Here is a 27216-nt window from a genome sequence, read left to right as displayed (position 1 = left end):
ATGACCTCCAAATATAAACAATGTACAAATAAACATTGCAGTAGGTAAATATATATCAATACACAATCATTATATAAGTATCTTAATCAGAGGTAGAAATGTACACCGCAATATGGTAAATATATACAATATATATATATGTATATATATCAATACAATATATGTCAATACATAAAAAAATGTTTTAAACAGAGGTAGAAACATGCATGCGTACAATAGTCAATATAATTTAACTTTGTATCAATATACAAGAATCTATACCAATGTATTTGTCTAAAAACAGTAACTCACAATTACAAATCTATTATCCCATCATCCCTCTTTTTTTTTTTTCAAAATGATCCCTGAGCGTATAAAATTCCTCCCCCAACCCTCAATCGTATACTAATTATAATCAACCCCTAAATGATGTCCCTAAACCCAAGGGCAAGTTTTATTGGGAAAGGGGACGTCGTCCTCTAGAATTACTTCCAGCTGTCATGGGGGCGACGTTCTTTCTGGGGGATCCTGTGAAAGTGAAATGATGGTTAAATTTCAAGATCAATGTCTTTTAAAATTGCCAATAGTCTCTGAGTATTTTGTGCAGGTCTGGCCAAAATGTTGTATAAGATGTGCACCATTTCAGCTAACCAAGTTGGAACTGTCTTGTGCAGCTGGTACCAAAAGCAGGTCTTGTAGTAGCGCTATCAGTATCATGACGTCATATAAACCAGGTGGAGTTGCTGTTATGGGGCCCCATCTTCTTCCTGGAAACTTCAAATGTCACTTCAGGAAAAACTCATTGTTCATTATGAAAAACTTAAACATTAATCATATAGACATATATAAACATATATATATATATATATATTCAATGAAAGACATGATAGATATATTCAATGAAAAGTATGATAGATATGAAGAAAAGCAAAGATGTTTTCTAAACTCATATTTCTTTCTGTCCCATATCATGGCTCTTGACATGAGACAGAAACTCCAGAAACTCTGGGTTTTTCTCTTACTAACAGGCTTGGAATTGGAGAGGGACTGAGCCAGAGTCCAACTTCAAAACCAGCTTTATAAATTTAGAAATATGGTTTAATATTACTTACACAATCCATTCAGTTGTCTTGATATTTCCTATTGGGCAGGTATTTTTCCATCTGTCAGTATCCAAACATCCAGGGTCCCTTGAATTTCTCAAAGATGAGTGTTTTCCTGTGGAGATAAGAACAGAACCCTGCCCCATTCTATGTTTTTCTTACCACCTGTATGAATATCATCATTGTGGATGAGTTGTCATTTCTCCTTTCCAAGAGGTTTCTCCTCTTCAAATCGAAACTTTATTAATTTTGATGGTATCCACAATTTTTCTTCTCCTGTGGAAACAAGAGCAAAACCCCTTCCCCAACGTAGCACATCTCCTGGCTTCCACTGAGAGGTCAGCACATCTTTGAAATAAATCGGTTGATTTAGTTCAGCAGACTTTTCCATTATCCAATGTCTTTCTGCTGCTGTCGTTCCTTTCTCATTAGCGTTAAGAAAATTCAAGGTTAATAAAGCATTATGTAATCTATTTCTGGGGGTATTTTCAGTCCCTTTCTGTTTGTTCAGCATATCCTTTATAGTACGATTTGATCTTTCTATAACTGCCTGACCTGTAGGATTATTTGGTATACCTGTAATGTGTTTTATATTATAATAATCAAAAAAGCGTTTCATTTTCTTAGATACATATGCTGGACCATTATCTGTCTTTATTTGCGCAGGTATACCCATGATGGCCATAACTTCCAATAAATGTGTGATTACTGAATCAGCCTTTTCTGAGCTCAGGGCAGTAGCCCATTGAAAACCTGAATACGTGTCTATGGTATGGTGTACATATTTTAATTTACCAAATTCCATAAAGTGGAACACATCCATCTGCCAGATTTCATTTCTCTTAGTACCCTTTGGGTTACTCCCTGCAGGCAACGGTGTTTGATTATAGAAAGAACAAGTAGGGCATCTCTTTATAATGTCCTTAGCTTGTTGCCAAGTAATGGAAAATTCTTTCTTTAGGCCTTTACTATTGACATGATGCTTCTTATGAAATTCCGAGGCCTGCAACACACTTCCAATCAATAATTGATCAATCTCAGCATTGCCTTGGGCTAGAGGACCAGGCAGACCTGTATGGGACCGGATGTGTGTTATGTACATCGGACAAAGCCTGTTCCTGATTATGTCTTGTACCTGGATAAACAATGAAGTCAACTCTGTGTCATCTGGTATAAATTCAGCGGTTTCAATATGCAAGATAACTCTTTCTGCATATTGTGAATCTGTAACTATATTAAGAGGTTCTTTAAAATCCCTTAGCACCATAAGAATGGCATATAATTCTGCCTTCTGGACAGAATTATAAGGGCTTTGTTCCACCTTACTCAATTCATCTGACTTGTAACCTGCTTTCCCTGATTTATTTGCATCAGTATAGAACGTACGGGCTCCAGTTATTGGAGCATCACGTACAATTCTAGGAAGAATCCAAGAAGTTCTTTTTATGAGATTAAGTCTATCACTTTTGGGATAGTTGCTATTAATTTCTCCCAAAAAGTTAGCACAAGCTCTTTGCCACGGTTCATTGTCTTCCCATAACTTTTTTATTTCTTCAGTAGTAAAAGGCACTATAATTTCTGCTGGGTCTATACCTGCTAGTTGACGAAGTCTCAGCTTACCTTTTATAATTAATTCAGAGACCTTTTCCACATAAGTTTTTAATTTTTTACTTGGTTTATTAGGTATAAATATCCACTCTAAAATAATATCTTCCCTCTGTATTAGAATCCCTGTAGGAGAAATTCTGGAAGGCAATATGACTAGGATGCAGCTAAGATTTGGGTTCACCCTATCCACATGTGCCTCCTGTAATTTTTCCTCAATCATTGTCAGTTCCTTTTCTGCTTCAGCTGTCAGTTCTCTTGGACTATTCAAATCTTTATCACCATCTAAGGTTTTGTTTAAATGAACTATTAGATCAGGTGTTATCCCAACAGCTGGTCGTAGACTGGAAATGTCTCCTAACAATCTTTGGAAGTCATTAAGAGTCTTTAACCGGTCTCTCCTAATTTGTGCCTTTTGCGTTTTAATTTTCTCTAACCCTATTCTGTAACCTAGGTAATTAATAGAATTTCCTCTTTGAATCTTTTCAGGGGCAATTTGTAATCCCCACCTAGGCAAGACTTTCTTTACTTCTTCAAACATCCTTTCTAAAGTATCTTTATTTGAATCAGATAATAAGATGTCATCCATGTAATGATAAATGATGGACTTGGGGAATTGTTTACGAATTATTTCCAATGGCTTACTTACAAAATATTGGCACAGTGTAGGACTATTGAGCATACCCTGTGGGAGGACAGTCCACTGATATCTCCTATTAGGCTGAGAATTATTATAAGTAGGCACTGTGAAGGCAAATTTTTCTCTATCCTTTTCTTGTAACGGTATAGTGAAAAAACAATCTTTCAAATCAATAACTATAAGAGGCCATCCTTTTGGTAACAGAGAAGGCAAAGGAATTCCAGATTGTAGTGGGCCCATAGGTTGAATTACTTTGTTGACAGCTCTTAGATCTGTCACCATTCTCCATTTACCAGATTTCTTTTTTACAACAAACACAGGAGAATTCCAAGGGCTGGTTGATTCTTCAATATGGTGAGCATCTAGTTGCTCTTGCACCAGCTGTTCCAATGCCTGTAGTTTATCTTCAGCTAGAGGCCATTGTTTGGTCCATATTGGCTTCTCAGTTAGCCATTTTAAAGGTAGGGCCGTTGGTACCTCTAAAGGTTTGGTATTTGCTGTATGTTCTTGTACAGCCTGAATGGCTGGTGACCTTTTTCCATAATACCTCATCATATCCTTCCCAGAATTATGAGTTCCTGGAAATACAGGAATGTTAATCTGGGTATTCCATTGCTGTAGCAGGTCACGGCCCCATAAATTTATGGCAATATTGGCTATATATGGCCTTAGTCTTCGTATTTGCCCTTCGGGCCCTATGCATTCAACCCATCTTGTGCTTTGTTTTACACGAGATAGGGTTCCAATTCCCAGGAACTGAACATCTACCTCTTGAAGAGGCCAATTCGGATGCCAAGATTCTGGGGTAATGATACTTACATCCGCACCTGTGTCTAATAAGCCTTCAATAAAAGTGCCATTTATACAGACTCTTAGCTTTGGTCTTTGATCATTAATAGAAGTCTGCCAAAATATACGTTTACTCTGTCCTATTGGGTTTTTTGACTCATCCTCCACACGTAATTCTTCATTTAGACCAGTATTACTTTTTACAGCAGAAATTGGAGCTTTTAATTTTCTTGGTGAGGCACGTTCTCCACTGTGACTGGGAATGACTGGGCCACTGTTGGCTTGGGGGCCTGCGAGAGGCCCCCCAAGGAGTTTCCCGATGATATCGGATTGCCCCGTCTGTCTGTTGTTGACCTACATTCATTGGACCAATGCCTGCCTTTACCGCATCTCCTACATATACCTGAAGGCCGAGGTCTCCTATTTTTGTCATTCCCAGAAGAGATATTATTCCTAGAAATTCTTTGCCTGCAATTCCTTTGCAAATGTCCTAATTTACCACAATTAAAACACCTGGCAGTTTGATGTCTCCTCATTGCTTTGGAAATCGCTTCTCCTACCCAAGATTCATCATTATAGCTAAACGTCTCAACATTCATCGTATGCTGAATCCATTCATCCATAGGTGCTGATCTAGACTTTAAAGGCCCAATTATCTTTTTGCATTCTATGTTTGCATTCTCAAAAGCTAGAGATTCAAGAAGTATTCGTCTAGCTTCTGGGTCTGTTACCCCTATGTCCAGAGCCTTAATTAATCTTTGCAAAAAGTCAATAAAGGGTTCTCTCTGTCCCTGCCTAATTCTGGTATATGATTCAACCCTTTTTGCTGGATCTTGTATCCTATTCCAAGCATTTAAAGCTGCTTGGTGACATAGACACAGTACTTCATCGTCATAAAGAGCTTGGACCTGTGGATCAGCATATTCTCCTGCACCAAGAATTTGATCTTGGGAAACCTCAATACCTTTTGCTCTTCCTTGCTGTTCCATATGTTTGGATTCTTCTCTGAAATAAATTCCAAACATCAAGGAAGGTCCATTATCTAAAACTGCAGACACTAACTGATGGAAATCATGGGGAGTAGCTCTAGCATTAGAAGCCCAAGTCCTTATCATTTCCTTTACATATGCATTGTGCAAGCCAAAATTAACAACAGCTTGCTTAATTTCTTTCAGATCATTCATTGCTATTGGCGTCCATCTAGCTTCTCTGACTCCCTTTGAGCCTTTAGAAGTTGATGCTTTTTCAGAATTAAGTATAGGGTATGTCGCTAGAACCCTGGGTAAGCCAGTTCTAATAGCTGGTGGAGGCCTTGTATCCTGTCCTTGTGCCTCCTTACTCTGTTCACCAGCTGCAATAATTTCCCCAATCTTTTCAAATCTTTTTATCATTGTCTCTCTTAAATCCTGAATCTCCTGACCTGTATATATTTCCAGTGATTTCACTGAGGTATCAATTTTTTGGTCCCCATTCTGCACCTGTGATTCCAAAGCTTTAATTTTTTCCTTCAAAGATAACATGTCCTCCTTAAACTTTTCTTGTATATCATGTAGATTCCCATCTTGGAGGTACATTCTGTCTGTTACCTTATCAAAACTTTGTGATAAAGTCTGAAAGTCAAATTCAACAGCCTGAACCCTTTTAGGTAACTTTCTAATACCCTTGGATATGGAATCAATTTTGTCTGTCATAGTATCCACTTGTTCAGATAACCTCTGATTTTCAATAATTTTAATCCTGTCAATTAGTTGTTCATTATTAGTTCGTAAAGATTCTATCATTCTTAGGAGTGCCATATTCTTCCTTAATGATAGAATATGGAAAAGAAAACTGAAGGCTAGTAACAAGCAAATTAAGGTATCCCCATAATCATATAAACCTTGTATGATGTAATTCATTGTATTAGTAAATATAAATTTACTAATCCATTGTATTAGTGAAAACAAAGCAGTAAAATTTGCGTTAGAAACAAAAACTGCAATATTACCTATTATCCAGCAGGTGGCGCTGTTGCAGAGTCGCGGTGAAAACATGGTCCTGTTTCAGTGCCTTAGTAGATGTTAAAAACTGGAAAATGCAAGTTTCTCAACAAAGTAAATGTAATTAAATCAATTCCTGAGACGGAACCAGAAACCCAGAATCCAGGGGTAGAGAAGAGCAATCTGGAAGCCGCTTATGCCTCCACGTGACAGAGTCACCCTGAGGGGTTGCAGCTTTCAGCAACCACGTGCTCTGGTTCGTGCCACTTAAGAGCTGTACTTGCAAGGGAGATTTAAAAATGACTCAGAAAAAAGCAAACCACGCGGCCAGAGACTACGCGGGCCTGTGGAGTTTAAATCCACGTGGGGAGGCCAAGGCCGCTGGCGGCTGAGGAAGGGGAGGGCTCCCGCCAAGCCGAACTAGAGCCCGCCAAGCCCGTGGCCGCCAAGCTGAACTTGCGCCCGCCAAGCCCGCAGCCGCCAAGCCGAACTTGGGGCCGCCAAGCCGAACTCGTGGCTGCGAGTGGGGAAAGGAGAGGTTCTAAAACCAAACGTTGGGCGCCAAAATGAAGGCGTAAGTCACAAACAATGCCACACCAATTCGGGGTTATGATTATTAGGGTGGTATTTATTTAAAGGGGAAAAAACTTACAGATCACTGTCCCAGGCAACAGCCCTCTACGCAACCAGGAAAGGAGTCTAGTCGCAGGCGGAGCAGGAAGTGAAGAGAGCGAGGAGAGGGAAGTGGCTGCTTTTTTAAAGGGAGAGAAACCACGCCCCAGTGGGCTGGTACCTCAGCGGTGATAGGCTGGAGGAGTGGGAGGACCTCCCGCAACACTGGAAGGCAGTTTGGTAATAAGCAAAGTGGCGTTAAGGGTTCATACCCTTTGTCCTAGTAATAAAGGGCTCCTTAAGAGTTTAGTTAAGGGAAATAACAGACATTTAAAACAACCTACTATAGAAATATTTTCAGTGTATTTTTGTTTCCTTTTCCTCTTTAATATGAATTAATTTTTAATTCATATTTTAAAAAACTTTATTATTTAATATATATTTAAATCATATTAAATACAATATTTAATTCATATTTTAAAACTTCCTTGTTTTAATACAAGGAAGTAACTTTTGGTTTACCCCCCTTTTAAAAAATTTATTTATTTTTATTTGCAGTTGTGTTTTGCCTGCATGTATGTCTGTGTGAGGGTGTCAGATCTTAGAGTTACAGACAGTTGTGAGCTGCCATGTGGGTGCTGGGAAATGAACCCAGTTTCTCTGGAAGAACAGTCAGTGTGCTCTTAACTACTCTCTCCATCTCTTCAGCCCCAGTGTACCTCCTTTTAAAAACAATTTATTTTAACATATTTTTTTTATTATTTTTATTCCATTTATTTGTTTATCTTGGGGGTGGGAACTGCATGCATCATGGTACATGCAGGTGTGTAGGTCAGAAGATAACTTTCAGGAGTGAGTTCTGTCCTTCGCTGGGAACCAAACTCAGGTCCTTAGGTTTGGCCGCGAATGTATTAGCCTGCTGAGCTGTCTTACTAGCCCCTACTCCTATTTGTTTTTGAAAGAATTTTTTAAAGATATATTTATTTATATTTTATGTGTATGGATGTTTTGCCTGCATGTATGTAAGTGCACCATGTACATGCAGTGCCCATAGAGACGAGGATCCTCATCAGATCCCTGGAACTGGAGTTTTAAGCAGGTTTGAGCTGCCATTTTGGTGCTGGGAACTAAACCTAAGCCCTCTGCAAAAAACAGCAAATGTTCTTAACTGAGGAGCCATCTCTCCAGGCCCTTGAAATATTATTTTAATTGGCATATATGAATTCTATATGGTACTAGGTTTTGCAAGGACACTTTCATAGTAGTATATAATGTACTTTGAACATGTTCTTCACCTCTAGACGTTGTTTTTTGAGACAGAATCTCATGTAGCCCAGGCTGGTCTCTAATGTCCTGTGTAACCACCAAGTCTTTCCTCAAATTCCTGATCCTACTGCTTATACCTCCTAAGTGCTTTGATAGCAGACATGTGCTGCCATGCTGGCAGTTTTCACTATTAAAAAGGACATTATTAAAATACTCTTGCATAACCATGCTTTGTAGTTCTCTTTGAATTTTGCTAGTAGAATTACGAGGTTACAGAGCACATGCATTTAAAGTTATGGTAGCTGCTAGTATGTTGATCACTGGTAAGAAATAAATTTGACCTTTTCAGGGTACACTGAGCATTTATTGTCTTTTTAATATTTGTTAATTATAATAGGCAGAAATAGTACTTTTGTGTTTTGGTAGTTTTTTTTTTTTGACATAGGGTTTCACTGTGTAGCCCTGGCTGGCCTGGAACTTGTTATATAGACCAAGTTGACTTTGGACTCATGATGATCTACTTGCCTCTCCCTCCTGAGTGCTGGGATTAAAGTCATGTGTCCAACATGCCAGACTATATTTTAAGTTCATTTCTCTGATTTTAGTCAAGTTAGATGCTTTATTTCATATTCTTGCCATTTTTCTTTTTTTATGTTTTTATTTGTAATTAACTTGCCCCACAAACACAATACCCTTGAAAAAACATCTTCTTACATGTACATCACATGTAAAAATTGTATGACATTTAGTAGACATGTGGGGGATGTTGTGTGATGTTGAAATTCTAGTCTAGTAGCACTTGTATGGGAAAGAGGAGCGTTTGCCTTTCATGGCCTCTGTAACTTTTGGAGAGGTGCTGAGACTTTGGACTCAAACAAAGGAGAGCAGTGAATTAAATTTCTTTTTACTGACTTACAGAAGCCATCAATGGTGCGGTGCCACAGGGCCAGCGACCACCTCCTCATATTAAAAATTTCCAGATAAACAACCAGATTGTGAAACTGAAATACTGTTATACATGCAAGATCTTCCGGCCTCCCCGGGCCTCCCATTGTAGCATCTGTGACAACTGTGTGGGTGAGTAAAACCAAAGGGATGAGGGGTAGGCTCAGCTGAACAAGGGGTCTCACAGTGAGTGGCCAGTAGTTCTTGGGAAAATTCTATGGGAATGAGAAGGCAGATTCAGATGAGAAACAAGGTAGATTTAGATAGGAAAGAAGCTCCTACACAACAGCAACTCAGCATACTTAAGGAGATCTGGTCTAAAAAAATCTCTCTGATCAATGGGAAACAATACCTGTTTGGGAAATCTCAATTTTTCTATTCGTTCCTTGTCAGGTGTGGCCCACTTTACAAAGGGGGAGAATATCGTTGTACACTAGAGGGCAGTTTTGAGGAAGGCCTACAGCAAAAGTGGTCTTTGCGGTCCCACTATGTACTAAGCACTGGGCTGAGTGCTTACCCCTGGCTAGGGTGTTTGCCCTTTCTCTCATTTAGTGTTCATAGCAACCCCTAGAAATCAGTATCATCCCCATTTTATAGATGGTGACAGTGAAGTTCCTTTGGGTAAGTTTGTGTAATTGGCATGATTTTCTTATGTCTTTGCTCTTACTATATGTGTATAGATGTGCAGGATACAAGGTCTATGTATATGAGTCTTAGATATACTTCCTACTTTGTACTGAACTCTGCGGAAGATCATACACAGATAATAAAGGTGTTCATTGATAGATATATAGGTCACGCTGCTGTTGTCACTGATGAAATTTGAACATTCTGTATGTGCTGTACCATGTCTGCGAACCTTGCTTTCTTCCTACAAGCCAGGTGTTCAGGCAAAGTTTGGGGAGATATATATTCCTTTATATGGTCCAAACTGAAATGTGGGTTAGATTCTATAAATCAAAACTAATTTTAAATGGAATACAAACAATATTTAAAGTGTGATATGAAGGTTTCATGAAGAATTCCCTCTATTTTTAAAAAGATTTATTTGTTATGTATATAGTGTTCTGCTTGCATATATCCTTGCTAGCTTGAAGAGGGTACCAGATCTCACTAGATGGTTGTGAGCCATCATATGGTTACTAGGAATGGAACTCAGGACCTCTGGAAGAGCAGCCAGTGCTCTTAACCTCTGAGCCCATTCAGCCTAACCCTTAATCTCTTAATCTCTCCAACCCATCCCTCTCTTTATTAATATTCTTATATATAAAGAACTCATACAGTCAGGTATGATGGTGCATGCCTTTAGTCCTAGCACTCAGGAGGCAGAGACAGGTGGATATCTGTGAGTTCGAGCCAAACCTGGTCTACAAAGAGAGTTCCAGGACAGCCATGGCTATATATGGCATGTGTAACTTCAGTTCCAGGGGATTTGACACCCTTTTCTGGCTTCTGTGGGTACTAGGCATGCAGACATGTATGTAGGCAAACCTATACCCAAGTAAAAAAAATAGAAGAATTGTACGATTGACTTTTTGAGACAGGGTTTCTCTGTGTAGCTCTGGCTGACCTGAAACTTTCTATGTAGATCAGGCTGCCCCAGAACGCACAGGGATCTGCACATCTGTTTCTCCCAGGTGTTAAAATTAAAGGCATATGCCTCTACACCAGCTTATAAGTTGATTCTTGAAAAGCACTGATGCTTTGTGAGAAAGATACAGTTCATAAAACAGAAAATTTAATTATCTAATTAATGTAAAAACCCCTACTAATCAGAGATAAATGTTAAAACTGGATGTTTCTGAAAATTGTATTTTAATTTTTCTTTGATGGAGGAAGGTCATTGGCTAATAAAGGAACTGCCTTGGCCCATTTTATTGGTTGGAAGATAGGTGGGAGGAATAGGCAGAACAGGACGCTGGGAGGAAGAGGAAGTGAGCTCAGTCTCGACAGCTCTCCTCTCTGGAGCAGACGCCTGAGAGAGACGCCATGCCCTGCTCCCGGGATGAAGCTCCGACCCAGGATGGACATAGGCTAGAATCTTCCCGGTAAGCGCACCTTGGGGTGCTACACACAGATGATTAGAAATGGGCGAAATTAATATGTGAGAATTAGCCTAGAAGAGAATGGGCCAAGCAGTGTTTAAATGAATACAGTTTGTGTGTTGTTATTTCGGGCATAAGCTAGCCGTGCGGGCGGCTGGGGTGCTGGGGACGCAGCCCCGCCGCCCTTATTACTACATTTCTTGACAATTTCATAATGCATACAATGTTTCTTGACCTTCTCCAGAACCCCCAACACATGCCTCTCCCAACTTCATGCCCTCTTCATTTTATTTTTTTAACACTTTATTTGATGTGCATTGGTGTAAAGGTGTCAGATTCTCTGGAATTGGAGTTACAGACAGTTGTGAGCTGTCATATAGGTGCTGGGAATTGAACCTGGGTCCTCAGGAAGAGCAGCTAGTCAGTGTTCTTAACCACTGAGCCATCTATCCAGCCCCCATTTTATTCTTTATAACCCATTGAGTTCAATTAGTGCTGCCTGCATGTGCATGGATATGGGGTCATTTATTATCTGGCAACCACACCCCTAAAGAAAAAAACAACTCTCCATTCCCAGCAGTCATCAGTTGCTGATGGATTCTCAGCTAAAGGTGGAACCTCATGAGCCCCCCCCCCTTCATCTGTGCTGGAATTAGCTGGCTTGATTTTGTGCAGGTAACCATAGAAGCTGTTCATGAGTACAATGGATCCTGTCATGCTCATTCAGAAATCAGCATTCCAAATCCCCCGGCTCTTGTACTCCTTCTTCTCCCTCTTCCATGAAGTTCTTTGAGCCTTAATAGGGTCAATATAAATGTCTCATTTATGACTGAATTCAACAGTCACTTATTCTCAGCATTTTGTTTTCTTTCTTTCTTTTTTTTTTTTTGGTTTTTCGAGGCAGGGTTTCTCTGTGGTTTTGGAGCCTGTCCTGGAACTAGCTCTTGTAGACCAGGCTGGTCTCGAACTCACAGAGATCTGCCTGCCTCTGCCTCCCGAGTGCTTGGATTAAAGGCGTGTGCCACCACCGCCCGGCTATTCTCAGCATTTTGATAAGTTCTGAGTGCTCTGACTCCTGCCACTGTGGCGATGGGTGGGACAGCTTCTAGAACCAAGTTGAAAGCGGCACTAAAAAGATGTTAAAACATAGATCTGTATAAATTTGCATTTTTCTCAACGTTTTTATATGGCAAGTTTGCTTAAAATGAGACTATAATTCTAGGCATGATGCTAACTGCTTGAGCATGACAGTTTTCTTTATACATTTCTTCTTTCTGAAAAAACATATATTGTAACCATTTAGCAAGGAGATATACTACTCTTACATTCGTATTTTTGATTAGTACATAGCTCACTGTTCTTCAAATACTACCCCCCCCTTTAGAGGTGTTTGTGTGTGTGTTCATGTGTGTGTGGTTGCCCATGCATATGTAAGCCAGAAGAGAGCTTTGGATGTCATTCCTCCCTTTTTTTAGAGACAGGGTCTCTCTATGGGATCTATGACTTACCAAATTAGGCTATCCTGGTTGCCCAGTGAGCCCCAGGGATATCCTTGTCTCTGCCTCTCTAGTGATGGGATTATAAGTATGTGCCACCATGTCTTATACTTTTTATGTGAGTCTGGGGGTTGCTTAACTCAGGTCCCCATGCTTGCACAGAAAACACTACAACAGAGCTATCCCTCAACCCCCATTTCATTTATTTTTATTTTATCTTAGCTTTTATTTTATACTAACTTATCATAACTTTTGCCTCTGTGTACTTCTGTGCACCACTTGTGTGCCTGGTATTCATAGACCAGAAGAGGGTGTTGGAGCCCCTAGAACTGGAGTTACAGATAGTTATGAGATGTTATTTTAGGTGCTGGGAATTTAACTCAGGTTCTTTGGGAGAGCAGAAGGTGCTTTTAGCCACTAAGTCTTCTCTCCAGCCACCAACCCCTTTGTTAAAAAGTCAATTAAAATACTGTGCTGTGTTAAAAAATATGGATGACATAAAAATATAAATAAAACTCAATTTTAAATTTACACTCTATTTTTGCTGTATTTCCTTCTAATTCCTTTGTTTGTAAAACAAGACATAATATAATATAAAAGATTTTTAATTTCTGGGTTTTGTGGCACTGGGGGTTGAACCAGGTCCTCACACGTGCTAGGCAAGCGCTTTATCACAGGTTATATCTCCCGTCTTTGTTTAGTTTTTAGTTATTGTACAAAATAATAGGTTTCATTATGCCATTTTCATCCACATGTATCATTACACTTTGCTCATATTTGCCTCAGTAATTTCTATTCAACTCTCTCTCTTTCGCGCGCACACACACACACACACACACACACACACACACATCCATACACACGAATCTTGTTCTCATGTGAGAGAAAATACATAGCACCTGACTCTGGCTTATTTTATTTAGCATAATCATCTCTAGTTCCATCCATTTTCCTGACAACGACTTAATTTCGTTCTTCTTTACAGCTGAATAGAATTCGATTGTTATATGTCTAGGATATCTATTCATCTGTTAATGGGCTTCTAGATTGGGGCCATTATCTTGGCTATTGTGAGTACTGCAGCAGTAAACACTGATGTGCAAGTATCTCTGTGGTAGTTTTATTTTTTGGTTTTCTGAGGAATCTCTACACTAATTCTCTGGCTACTCCACATATAAGAGGCTTATTTTATTTTTTTGAGTGTGTATGTGTGTGGACATGTTCGTGTGTGTGTGTCTGTGTGTGTTTTGGCTGTGCACACATGCGGTTAGAGGTTAAAGGTCAACATTGGATATCTTCCTCAATTGCTCTCCCCACCTCAGATTAAATTTAAATTTAATTTAATTTGTGTGTATTTGTGTTGTGTAATGTTTATTTGTGCTTATGTGCTTCAGAGTGCATTTTAATGTGGTTCTCTCTCTCTCCTTTAAGTCAGCCGCATGGATTCAGCTGAGGTTGACTTGTTTAAGGTTGAGAATGTTTCTGTCCTCTGAACCATCTAGATGCTGCCTTCCCAACTTATTTTCTTGAGACAGGGTCTCTCATTCTGACTATATAACTGGATCTTTGCCTGGGTTATGACTACAAAATCCTATCGACTTGATTGTTTAATCAACAGAATATGTATATTTCATGGTATTGGAGACTGGGAAGTCTAAGACCAAGGTGACAGAAGGGTTAGTTTCTGGAAAGGCCTCTTTCTGTGGCTTGCAGATGGCTTCTTCCTTGCTGTGTCCTCACACCTTTTCTTTCTACATTCACACATTTCTAGTGTCACATCCTCTTCAGAGGGGGACATAATTCCAATTGAATTAAGACCCCACTCTATAACTACATAGTGAGATAATGTCTTACAAAATAAAAACAAAGCTGGGTGGTGGTGGCACACGCCTTTAGTCCCAGCACTCTGAAGGTAGAGACTAGCAAAAGAGTCTACAAAGTGAGTTCCAGGGCAGCCAGGGCTACACAGAGAAACCCTGTCTTGAAACAAACAAACAAACAACCCAAACTGAAAAAAGAGGAACTCTCTTAGAAAATTTCTAGTAGTCTTTGGTACTTTTCTTGAGGAAGTGTGTTTTTTTATTGATTTAGAAAGATTTCTCACAAAATTAGGCATATATGTTTGTTCTCTCTAGTTTTTCCTTTTGAGAGAGAGAGAGAGAGAGAGAGAGAGAGAGAGAGAGAATGTTTTGTGTGTGTGTTTGATGTGGGTGGGGCTTGTGTGCTGTGGAATGTGGAGGTCAGAGGACAACATTGTGAATTGATTCACTCCTACTTTATGTGAGCTCTGGGGAGCCAACTCAGGTTGTCAGGCTTGCAAGGCAAGTGCCTTTTGCCACACAACTGTCTCACTAGTATTTTTAATGTATGGAAAGTCATTTTTTTAAAATAAGGGATTTCTTTTGGTTTTATGACACAGGGTTTCTTGTTTAGTCCTCAGTGTCCTGGAGCTTGCTCTGTAGACCAGACTGGCCTTAAACTCAGAGATCCTCCCGCCTCTCCCTCCCTAGTAAAATTTGTTTTTCTTTGTCCTCTACGTTTTGTTGGATTATTTAGGTGCTTGGAAAGTCCTATATCTAGTCTTTGTAATTATTTTGTTATCTAAATTTGTTTTTTGCCTATAACGATTAATCAATCCATCTGGAATTTATTTTATCAAATAGTGTGAAGGAAAAATAGTAACTTTATTTTCTACCAGTTAGCTTATTGTCTCACAATTATTCATGAAATCATACTTTCTTTTATAATGGTGTGCTTATTAGATGGTAAATTTCTGCATGCTCTACAGTCTATGTTTTTTTCTGTTTCCTCGAGCTATTCCATGCAGTTTTTTGGGGGGAGGGGTGTTCCCCCCCCCTCCCGAGACAGGGTTTCTCTGTAGCTTTGGAGCCTGTCCTGGAACTATCTCTTGAAGACCAGGCTGGCCTTGAACTCAAAGAAATCCACCTGCCTCTGCCTCCCCAGTGCTGGGATTAAAGGTGTGCACCACCACCACCCAGCCTATTCCATACAGCTTTAGGAATGGTGTATTGTAGAGTTATATTTTTAATGAATACAGGTAAAAGATTCATACTGTTCACGTCTCAAATTTATTTTCTGAATTTAGTAAATCTACCTGCTAAGGTTTTTACTGGAAAAAGCAATGCCTCTTCCCTTAACTGACAAAATAACCCAACCATTAGACTGTTCAAAGCCTTTTTTCTTGAACTGTAAAGTGAGAAAATATTTTTTAAACTGACATCCAGTGTAGTTGTGAAGATCTATTTAGTCAAGCTTCTTTAAGGAGACATAACTGATAGAATATATATATATATATATATATATATATATATATATATATATACATATACATATATATATGAATGGCATACAGGCTATGGTCTTGTTAGTTCAATAATAGCTTCCTAATGAAAAGGCCAAGAATCCAGTAAGTAGTTGTTAAGTCCACGACTCTGGGTGTCTAACAACTTCAGTATGGTGCTAGAGTCCAAGAGGATTCCTAGTCTTCAGTCTATGTTGGAATCTGAAGAAGTGTGTACTGATACCAGTGAAGGAATGCCTCAGCAACAGGATAGATGAACTTGCCAGCAAGAGTGAGGGTGAACAGGCAAAAAGCAAAAGCTTTCTTCTTCCGTGTCCTTTTATGTAGGCTACCATCAGAAGGTATAGCCCAGATTTAGGGAGATTCTTCCTGCCTCAAACAATATGATTAAGAAAATTCATGCCAGGCAGTGGTGGTCCACACCTTTAATATCAGCATTTGAGAGGCAGAAGTAGGTGGATCTCTGTGAGTTCGAGGCCAGCCTGGTGTACAGAGTGAGTGCCAGGACAGGATCCAAAGCTACAGAGAAACTCTTGCCTCAAAAAACAACAAAAACCAAAACCAAACAAACAAAAACAAAATAAAGAAAGAAAATTCCTCACAGATTTGTCCAGCAGCTTGAGTTTTCGTTGATTACCAAAATTGTCAAGTTGACAACAATGATAAACCATCATAAGATCAAATGAGCTAGAGGTGAAAACATTTTGATAAAGTGAAGGATGTCAACTGTAGTTGTCTTCCCTTCCACTGCTGTTGAGACAGGTATGTATGTAGCTCTTTTCTGAGACAGGTAGCTCTGGCTGGCCTAGAACACACTACGTAAACTGGGTTGGCCTCAAACTCCTAGAGATCTACCTGTCTCTACCTCCCAAGTGTTGGGATTAAAGGTGTGCACCACCATGGCCAGCTCCTTGAGTTCTTTGGGTTGGGTACCATGTGGCTGGTGGGGTGGCTTCTGTTTTGAGTCTGTCATTGAATTCCCTTTCTTCCACAGAGCGCTTCGACCATCACTGCCCCTGGGTGGGAAATTGTGTTGGAAAGAGGAACTACCGCTACTTCTACCTCTTCATTCTTTCTCTCTCCCTCCTTACAATTTATGTCTTCGCCTTTAACATCGTCTATGTGGCCCTCAGTGAGTATACAGGGCAGCATCTGTCACTGGAGTTAGGTGGGGAAAGGCTTGAGGGGTAGCTTAGGGGAAGTTGGATTTCTGGTGGGTCCTTGTAGCTAGGAAGACACCCCAGGAGCAAACAGAAGTGAGTACTATTGTCTGTTCTTGAGTGATAACCAATCTGAGCTCACATTGGTAGATAGATATTTACTGAGTATTCTGGCCTTCTCTCTGGCTGTCTGCTGGTGAGAATGGGGCCCTAATTCCTGAGCCACACCCAGAGTACTGAGAGGTTCTGAAGTGATACACAAGGTTGGGTATGTATTTGCCGCTACACATCCTCTCATTCTGTCTTGCAAGCTATATCTTTGTGGTGGGAATGTCTTTTTCCTGTTTGTGGCTTATGGTATATACTTCAGAGATGGAAAACACACCCTCATGTGCATGTGCATGAGTATGGAGCTAAGCAAGAGGTCTTGAAACGAGATGAGCTCTAAGCTGGCGATCACACAAGGGAGGGTCATCTGTGAGAAGGTTCCTCTAGAGTACTTCTGGTTTCTTTCATCTGTTACTATCCCACTGCATGTCCATATTTGGGAACTGGGAAAAGGAACCTAATGCTTAGTTTCTCCCAGCTCTGTACCAGTGCTTAGTGCTGCATTGGAGTGTGTTGGAAATGTGAACTCAGTCACATGTGTGCAGATGAAAGGGAAACTCTTTCCCCTTGCCTCGGTGGGACCTTCTCTTTTGCCAGAGTATAGTACAGGACAGGAATATGAGGAAGTGAGTAGATACTAAGGGGCTTTTTATAGTTTTGACTGAAGTCACTAATTTTTATTTCTGCTCCTCTTCCCAATTTCACAGAATCCTTGAAAATTGGCTTCCTGGAGACATTGAAAGAAACTCCTGGAACATATCCTCCCCTGGCAGTTTATCCCTGTGAAGCGTCTTAAACTGCTTGCCAGCATGTTTTCTTCCTGCAGTTCTCCCACTATCTAGTTTTCCAGACATTAGTGAATGCCAAAGCCTAAAATTAACAAATGTAGTCCTAGTGTTAGCAACTTGAATGAAAAATGGTCAGGACTTTAAGGGAAATTTGCCCCTCACCTCTTTCTCGGCTGTCTCCCCTCCTTCAAGAGTCCTTCCAGGTGCAGCCTTAATGCCTCTAGTTGGCTACTGTCTGTCTCAGTCCACTTTTGTGCTATTTGCTGGGAGCCCTGCCCTACTGTTCCAGTGGAGGCTTATTTTGTGCAGTGACTACAGTTCTGAAAAGGAGATTTAGAAGAGATTTGGATAAACCACATCTTGTTTCTATCCCACTGATTTTTCATTTATAAAATTTATCTTGGGTGGGATTTTCATTAGCAGTGGTGGCCAACATTGTTTAGCTTTGGCACCTACCTAAATGGCCTCTTTGAAGAACTGATGACAGTCAAATGCTAGAGATGCTAGAGATTTATTCATCGTGAATAAGCAGAAATGCATTAACTTTCATAAAGGATCTATCCAGTGAAATTTAGAATTCATGTATAGTTATATACAGATAATTTGACTTTTGTGATACTTGTTCCAAGAGGTAAAGGTGGTATAACTAGTATCACAAATGTGAACTGAAACATCAGGTTCCCTAGTTTGCGTTCTTGAGTATTCCTTAACCTAACCTCACTGTTCTGGAAGTTCTCATTTGCTTCTTCACACTCTGGTCTGTTGTGGGACTGACTGGATTTCACACTTTCCTCGTGGCTCGCAACCAGACAACCAATGAAGATGTGAGTCAGCTTTCTCATGTTGCTATATATCCTCTCTGTTCCCATTCTTTAGTCACCTAGGAAACCATGTTGCCAAGGCCTGGAAGATTGAGACAAGTGGAAAAGAAACCTGGCTTGGGAGATTGTTAAATAAAGGTTTAGAAGAGAAGGCAAACAGCTTTGTTTGGAGCTGAATGCCTGCAGAACATTAGGAAGAGGTTAAAAAGTTGGATAGGCACAATGTCTTTTAACTATTTATAGGTCCTTAAAGGCTAGTTGAAGTCCTAATGTGATGGAACGCTCCTATAATCACAGTGGTTTCTAGAGATACTCAGACAAGAAGATCTCAAGTTGAAGACTACTCTGGGCTATGGAGTGACGTGTTGCCTTAAAAACAAGCAAATAATAGCGAAGGCTTTTGGTACTATTCTAAATTTAGAATATAGGATGATTACACCAAATAAATATTTACTTTTAATGAATTACCAATTCAAATTCATTATGGATATGAGAAAAATATAGTTGAACAAATAAGTACATCCCCATAACTTTACCTTCTAGATATCACTTTTGTTAATGGTATGATTTATACTCTTCTAAACTTGTCTAGATTTGATCTTATTTGTTTACACATACTCTGTATTTTAAATTTAATTTTATTTAAAATTTTTCATAGAATGTATTTTGATCATATTCTTTCTCCTACCTCAACTCCTCCCAGATCTTCCCCACCTCCTACCCATCTGGCTTCATGTTCTTTTTCTTTCTTTTAAAAAGAAAGAAAAAAGTCACAACAACAAAATTCTAAGCAAACCAAAAAAAAAAAAAAGATAAGAAATGCCAAAGGAAAGTAAACCAAAACAAAGAGTACAAAAGGCAAAATACAGAGTCTGTTTTGTGTTGGCCAACTACTCGTGGGCTTGGAGCCTGCCCTGGAGAGTGGTTGTTATATCCAGTGACACTCACTGGAGAAAACTGACTTCTCTCCCAGCAAGTATCAATTGCAGATAACTTCTTGGTTAGTGGTAGGACTTTGTGTCTATTTCCTCTTCTCCATGCTGGAATTTTGTCTGGTCTGGACCTGTGTAGGCTTTGTGTATGCTGTCACAGGCTTTGTGTATGCTGTCACAGTCTCTGTGAGTTTTTATATACACTGTATTTTAGAATAAAAATAATACGTGTTCATTTGTCTTCTTTCTTACTCTTATAAACAATTTTCATGTTCAACTATTTGCTTTTTTAAAATTTTCATTAGTGTGTGTGCATGCATGACAGCACTTGTGTTATTTCAGAGGGAAACTTGGTTCTCTCCTTCTGCCTTATGAGTCCTGATGACTCAGGTCATTAAACTTGGTGGCAAGTGCCTTTACCTACTGAGCAATCTCCCTGGCCCCTATTTTTGTCGTTAATTTTGGTAAAATATATATAAAATAAAGCATTAACCATTTGACCTTAACCATTTTAAATTTTTTATTAATTTATTTTTGTGGGATTTTGAGATTACTATGTAGACTAGGTTGGCCTAGCACCCAGACTCTTCCATCTTTGGCCTCCCAAATTCTTGGATTACAGGGTGTGTGCCATTATGCCCAACATCTTTAGCTTTTCTAAATGTACAGTTCAGTGACATTTAGTGTATTCATGTTATTGTGCAATGATTGCCATTATCCACCTCTTGAACTTTTCCGTTATCCCATGCTGCATGTATTTCTCCAGCATAACTTTTTAATGTAAGCCCTGGCGTTTATCCTCTAGATCAAAGGATCTTGGACAGGGAAGAATCGTGTGCAGAATCCCTACAGCCATGGCAACATTGTGAAGAACTGCTGTGAAGTGCTTTGTGGCCCCCTGCCCCCCAGGTACTTGAGTAACAAAAGTGTTCTTGGCTACTAGGATGAACTACTCAAACCCATTTTCTTGCCTGCTGTGCTGCATTCTCCTGAATGGAGCTTCTTAATCTCAAATAGGCCTTTCTGGGAATTGTCACGTGGCACTATATCTACATGGTCCATAAACCATGGACTGGTTATTTCATTTGTTTGTTCCCTGGTTAATGTGACATCCTTTAGTTTGTGGAAGAGTAAATAGAAGGTAGATGTGTGCTAGGGTCAGGAGAGATTGCCAAAGGCATGTTTGTACTTTCTAATGTACATAACAAGATTCAGTGGGGACTGAGCTGGTAGAAGAGTGGCTGCCAAAGACCTTGATTAATTCTCCTATCTCTGACAGTGTGTTGGATCGAAGGGGTATTTTGCCACTGGAGGAAAATGGAAGTCGTCCTCCAAGTACTCAAGAGACCAGCAGTAGCCTCTTGCCGCAAAGTCCAGTAAGTATTGCAGACTTATGCTGTGTCGGTGAGAGGGACCATGTGGGCTACCTCTACAGCTTCAAAATATAACTGTGATTTTTGTATCCTAACCTCCCCAGATTCCCTGTCTCTGCTTCTGCCCTTGATAGTGCCTTCAGATCTTTGTGCCCTTGGCATAGATTAAGATTTATTCATTTCTTTGACACATACTGATGAGTTATTTTGTGCCAGCTACTTTCATAGGTTCAAGGGATACACCAGTGAGCAAGTTGAATGATGTCCTTCCCTGAAAGAAGTTACTGTCTGGTGGAGATGGGGATAAGAAAACAGAACATTGCTCAGCGGGTGAAGAGTAGCTTGATTAGGGAAACATACAATGTTGTAGGGGCAAAGGTGTGGCCAGAGGACCATGTAAGAGTTAGTGATGTGTTTACATTGGTATAATATGCGGGTGCTGTGGGCATTCTCCCGGGTTTTTTGGTCAAGATATATTTTGTACAATTCTTAAAAGTTATTTGAACTATATGTATTTATTTATTTATTTATTTATTTGGCTTTTCTTTTCTTTTTTTTTTTTTGAGACAGGGTTTCTCTGTGGTTTTGGAGCCTGTCCTGGAACTAGCTCTTGTAGACCAGGCTGGTCTCGAACTCACAGAGATCCGCCTGCCTCTGCCTCCCAAGTGCTGGGATTAAAGGCGTGCGCCACCACCGCCCGGCCTTTATTTGGGTTTTCAAGACAGGGTTTTTCTATGTAGCTCTGGAGCCTGTCCTGGCAGTAGCTCTGTAGACCAGGCTGACCTTTAACTCACAGAGATCCACCTGCCTCTGCCTCGCCAGTGCTGGGATTAGAGGCATGTGCTACCACCACCCAGTTTGAAATTTAAGATATTTACTGAGATTCAATGCAATACCATGCAATATTTATTTAAAATGTACAGTTCCCTAGTATAGTATACTAACATGTGTATGATTGTCACAAATTAAAAAAAAGAATTTCCTTATCCTCTGCCTTAAGAAACCTTCTATACACTGGGCGGTGGTGCCACACACCTTTAACCCCTTTAATCTCAGGAGGCAGAAGGAGGTGGATCTCTGTGAGCTCGAGGCCAGCATGGTCTACAGAGCGAGTTTCAGTATAGGCTCCAAAGCTACAGACAAAAATCTGTCTAGAAAAACAAACAAACAGATACATAAATAAGAAAGAAAAGAAACCTTGCATACCTTAGCAATGAGATCTGGGGATGGGACCCAGGGCCTCATACATGCTAAGCAAACACTCTAACAATAAGCTCTCCCTACCCAGGTGTAACCTTTTGAATGTATCAACATGTGGTTGTACTTCATTCCTTTGTATGGCTGACTCATATCACATCACATGGATATACTGTATTGTATCTATCTGTTCACCATTTCCACATTTTTCTATTTTAAAATTTTATTTATCATTACTGTGGTATGTGTATATGCGGTACGTGTGTGTGAGTGTGGGCATGTGTATGCCACAGTGTGCATGTGGTGGTCAGGTAACAACTTTTAGAGTCAATTCTCTCTTCTCATTGTGAATTCCAGGGATCAAGCTGAAGTCATCAGGCTTCCTTGGCAAGTTCCCTTACCTGCTGAGTCATCTCACTAGCCCTGTTTCCACCTTTTGGTTATTATAAGCATTGCTACTATGAACGTCTCTGTGCAAGTTTTTGCATGGACAAATGCTTTCATTTTTCTTGGCTGTATTCCTAGGAGTGAAATTGCTGAAAGAAGTGGTAACACAATTATATAAATAAAACGTTTACATCTTTTGGGATGCTGCTGAGATGCTTTCTAAAGTTTCACCATTTTTCATTTCCACTAGCATTATCTGATAGGTTATCTGATCTTTCTATTTTAGCGTCTGTAGATGTGACGTGTTATCTCATTATCTGTCATTTGCATTTCCCTGATGACTAATGATGCATACATCTTTCCATATAGGTATTAGTAATTTGTATATCTTCACAAGGGTAATGTTTATTCAAATCTTTTGTTTGCGCCCTCTCTTTCTCTCCCCCAACCCCTTCAGCCCTTTTCACCCCCTATCCTGCTTCATGTGTGTAGGCAGATAGCAGGACAGAGGATAACTTTTACTGTTCCTTAAGTGCTTTCCAGATTTGTTTTTTGATGGCTTGTTCATTTGTTTGGCTTGTATTTTTGTTTGTTTGTTTTTAGATTCTCTGTGATCAGAAGTGTCTGTCACCATTTTTGACTTTCTCCTACTCTGGGTTCTAAGGATTAAACTCTGGTCCTTATGTTTACACATCAACCCATTGAGCTATCTCTGCAGCCCATATGTTCTAAATTTTAATGTATGTCAATTTTTCTTTTCTTTTTTGCTCATGTTTTTGGTGCCACATTAAGAAACCGTTACCTAATACATGGTTGTGAAGATTCCTCCACTTCTTCTGAGAGTTTTATAGTTTGAACTTTTACACTTATATTTTTGATCCATTTTAAGTTAATTTTTATATGTGGGAAGAGGTAGGGAGCATGTATCTTATTTATTTATTTTGTCTGTGGATATCCAGTTATTTTTCTACCATTTGTTGAAAAGATTGTTCTCTTTCCCTCATTATTTTGGCACTCTTTTTGAAAATCAATTGACTGAAATGTGTGATTTCGTTTCTAGACTCTCAATTATAGTCTGTTGATCTATATGTCTGTTCTTATGCCTATAGTACATGACTGTCTCTGCTGCTTTAACACTGAAAAGTTTTTAAAACAGGAAATACTATTCTTTTAACTTTATTCTTTTTCATGATTGATTTGGCTTGTCTTGGTTCCTTGAAATCCTAGGTGGACCTTAGGATTATCTTAAAGCTTATGAGTTTCTGTGAAGAAACCAGCTGGAATTTTGATAGAGATTATATTGACTCTATAGATCACTTTGAGGAATACTGCCACCATGACACAAGTTTTCTGAGCCATTGTTAATGGCTATCTTTTGTTGGAGGTGGAGCTCAGTGATAGGGTACTTGCAACGCTCACACACTCACATGCACATCTACACACAGGGGAGAGAGATTGAGAGACAGACACAGAGAGAGAAAGAGTGAGCCGATCTGCTTCTTTGACTCTCATACCTGCTGACATGTCATGATACAGTGGGATAGTAGCTCTCTGCCAGGTAGGAAGGGAACCCTTACCAAAAATCATGGGCTGTCTTTTTGTTCATTTTGGTTTTCTTTGATGCTATAGTTTTAAATGAATCTTTTGTTACATAAATATTTTCTTTTTGACATTAATGTAAATGAAGTTGATTTCCTAATTTCATTTTTGCATTGCTCATTGGAGTATAGAGAAACATAATTAATCTTTGTATGCCAGTTTCATATTCTGAAATCTAACCAAATATGTTTTCATTCTAATAGATTTTTAGATTTAAATTTTGTTTCAAAATATCTTATTTCATGTGCATACCTTTTGTAGGGATATTATTTTCTTCTCCCCTAAATTTTTCATTTGCTTTTTATTTATTTTTTTGTTATTTTTTATTTTTTTATTTTTTGGTTTTTCGAGACAGGGTTTCTCTGTGGTTTTGGAGCCTGTCCTGGAACTAGCTCTTGTAGACCAGGCTGGTCTCGAACTCACAGAGATCCACCTGCCTCTGCCTCCCAAGTGCTGGGATTAAAGGCGTGCGCCACCACCGCCCAGCTTCATTTGCTTTTTAGAGGACAGCAAGCATGTCATTGTCACCATCTTGAATATCATTTTTCTGATGAGGCTGATTCCAAATAATAACAATATAGGTTAGTGGTTTTCAGCTAAATATAGGACAGGATTATTTTAGAGTCACTTATGAGACATTTTAAATCATATGTATCATTTGAAACCACTTTCATAGATTTCAACTCATTATTCTAATAAATTCTCTGTTAGGACAGAAACAGGATTGAAAACCATTGGGCCAAACCTTGTTAGATAAGCACAATATAATATTCTGTAGTGGTGGGTATGCTTGTATGTAATTATTCATGGTACTTCTTAGTATCATCTTTTATAATAGTGGAAACATCTGTCCATAACAGTTTAAGGATAGACCTCAATAAGGTGCAGGCACATTCTGCTGAGGAAATGGTCTTGGTCTGAGTTTGGTAACCATGGCTGCATATATTAGTGTCACTGGAGTCAAAGGTTTCTAAGGAAGAAGTCAATGCCTTTGGATTATCTGCATTGGTTTTAAGAGAACTTTGCGTTGAATCTGATATCTTTTACTTCTCAGGCCTCAACAGAACATATGAACTCTAATGAGATGCCAGAGGACAGCACTACTCCGGAAGAGATGCCACCTCCGGAGCCCCCAGAGCCACCACAGGAGGCGACTGAAGCTGAGAAGTAGCCTGTCTATGGAAGAGACTTTTGTTTGTGTTTCATTAGGGCTATGAGAGATTTCAGGGGGAAGATCAACCTGAGACAGAGAGCAAATAAGCTGTCCCTTATTACTATTTTCCTTTGGTCTTTAGTCACCGAATTGCACACTGGCATTTTCTTGCTGCAAACTTTTTTTTTAAAATTTATGGACTTAAGACAGTGGCAGAAGATGCCAGTTACCTCTTGGCAACTGGACAAATGGGTCTCTTGGGACATGGCACTTGTTTTCCATGGTCTCAGCCACAAGGTGTCCTTGGACTCCCCTTCTCTTCCCTCCAGATCCTAGCTCTCCTGCTGGGGGTCATTGGTCTCATTCTTGGGCTAAAGATGCTCAAGACTGACTCAGGTCCTTTCCAGCTGCTACGTATCCTGAGTCCAGAGGCAGTCACAGAGACCTCTGGCCAGGGAATCCTAACTGGGCTCTTGACTCCTTCAGACCTAATGAGGATTGGAGAGTGAGGTTGGAGGATTTTCCTGGCTACAAAGTGCCAGCATTGCCAGCCAATCCTTTTAGGAACAGGGCAAATACCTTCCACTTGTATTTATTTGTGTAGCTTTTCCTCTCCCCCCACCCCCATCCACTCTCTAACATCCAAGTTCCACTCTTTCCCCCATTAGATGATATATGTAAGTAGTCATAGTAGAGATAACAATTTATATTTCTCATAGGTTCTCCAGAGACTTCAATGCCTGTGCTATTCTCAATAAGCATTGATGTGATGCCAACAGCATAGCCCCTCACACTCTCTGTCTCATCTCCCCTCTTTTCTCATTAGCCCATTTTAATTTTCTTTTTTTGACTCCTGCTTCCTTTGGGAGCAGGAATGGCAGTAATAAAAGCCTGCACTTTGGTGCTTCCTTTTCCTCAGAGGAAGCCTGAGTGCTCATTAAAACACTACCCCTCAGACTTCTTGTGTAAGGCCTACAGAGGCCCTGAATGCACAAATGGGGAAGCCAAGGCACAGAGAGGCTCTCCTCTCCTCTCCTCTCCCCTCCTATCCCTCTTCCTCCCCTCAAAAAAAAAAGAAAACAAAACAAAACAAAAAGGCTAAACAGTTCTTCCATTAAGCCTTGGCTGAGTGAGGGAAAGCCCAGCACTGCTACCCTCCCGGGTATTCCACTCCAAGGCCTCAGCCCACCTCTGGCAATGGTAACCACACCAGGGGCTTCATCCAAGCCCTACTCTTCCAGCACTTCCACCGGCAGAGTCCCTGAGCCACTTCACCCTGGGGGTGGACTGTAGCCCCCAGGCAGCTCTGCTTAGGACCTGCACTATTTCAGGGAAGAAGTTCTATGTATTATATGTGGCTATATTTCCTAAAGTACCTGTGTTTTTCTCTTTCTAAGCCAGGGTCTTGTCTGGACAACTTATGGGGACAGTAAGGGGTGTGAACCACAACTTTTAATCTATTTGAAGGCAATTAAACTGTGTCTAATGCAAGCTGCCTGCCTCCTCCTTCCCCTTCCATTTCAAGAGCCACCACGGGGTTGTGAATGTGTTTGTGTGTTGGGTCAGGGGGTGGGTGGGGGGTAAAAGGGGTTGCTTGTTACTTCCCATACTTCCATTTTCTTGGGTACCCTTGGGTTGAAGAGATAGATACCTCTCAAATTCAACCTCTCCGTTGATCTATTTAATTCTGGGCCGAAGTTTATCTTATTCTGGACTATGAAGACAGGACGTCCAAGCAATACACAGTGTGAGCATGACTGGGAGAGTAAAGGGTTGACACTTAGAGAACATATTCTTCATTGGGATATTGTGTTAAGTAGGTGGACACTGTTGTCTGCAAGTGAGTCTTGGATTTTGAAGCAGGCTGACCAGGGCCTCCCCTTGGAAGTATTTCATTAGTGATCTTTTACAAGTGAT

At 40.0% G+C, this 27216-nt stretch overlaps 1 protein-coding gene across 1 annotated transcript in view; it reads left to right on the top strand.

Annotated features, from left to right (window-relative positions):
• The window catches only part of LOC121444825 (palmitoyltransferase ZDHHC9-like), a 41056-nt gene extending 14266 nt beyond the window's left edge, over window positions 1-26790 (top strand). The window contains 7 exon segments of the mRNA XM_041646726.1: window positions 8892-9050; window positions 16776-16913; window positions 17757-17805; window positions 18559-18661; window positions 20396-20499; window positions 20870-20966; window positions 25201-26790. Coding sequence (XP_041502660.1) covers window positions 8892-9050; window positions 16776-16913; window positions 17757-17805; window positions 18559-18661; window positions 20396-20499; window positions 20870-20966; window positions 25201-25317 — 767 coding nt within the window. The 3' untranslated portion in view covers window positions 25318-26790.
• Window positions 26791-27216: the final 426 nt, after the last annotated feature.

This window comes from Microtus oregoni, unplaced genomic scaffold (genome assembly GCF_018167655.1).
Source record: "Microtus oregoni isolate MIOR12 unplaced genomic scaffold, Mior012 000143F_ref0000043, whole genome shotgun sequence".
Taxonomy (NCBI): Eukaryota; Metazoa; Chordata; class Mammalia; order Rodentia; family Cricetidae; genus Microtus; species Microtus oregoni.
The sequence above is the reverse complement of the archived record's forward strand: the minus strand, read 5'-3'. Positions and strand labels throughout refer to the sequence as shown.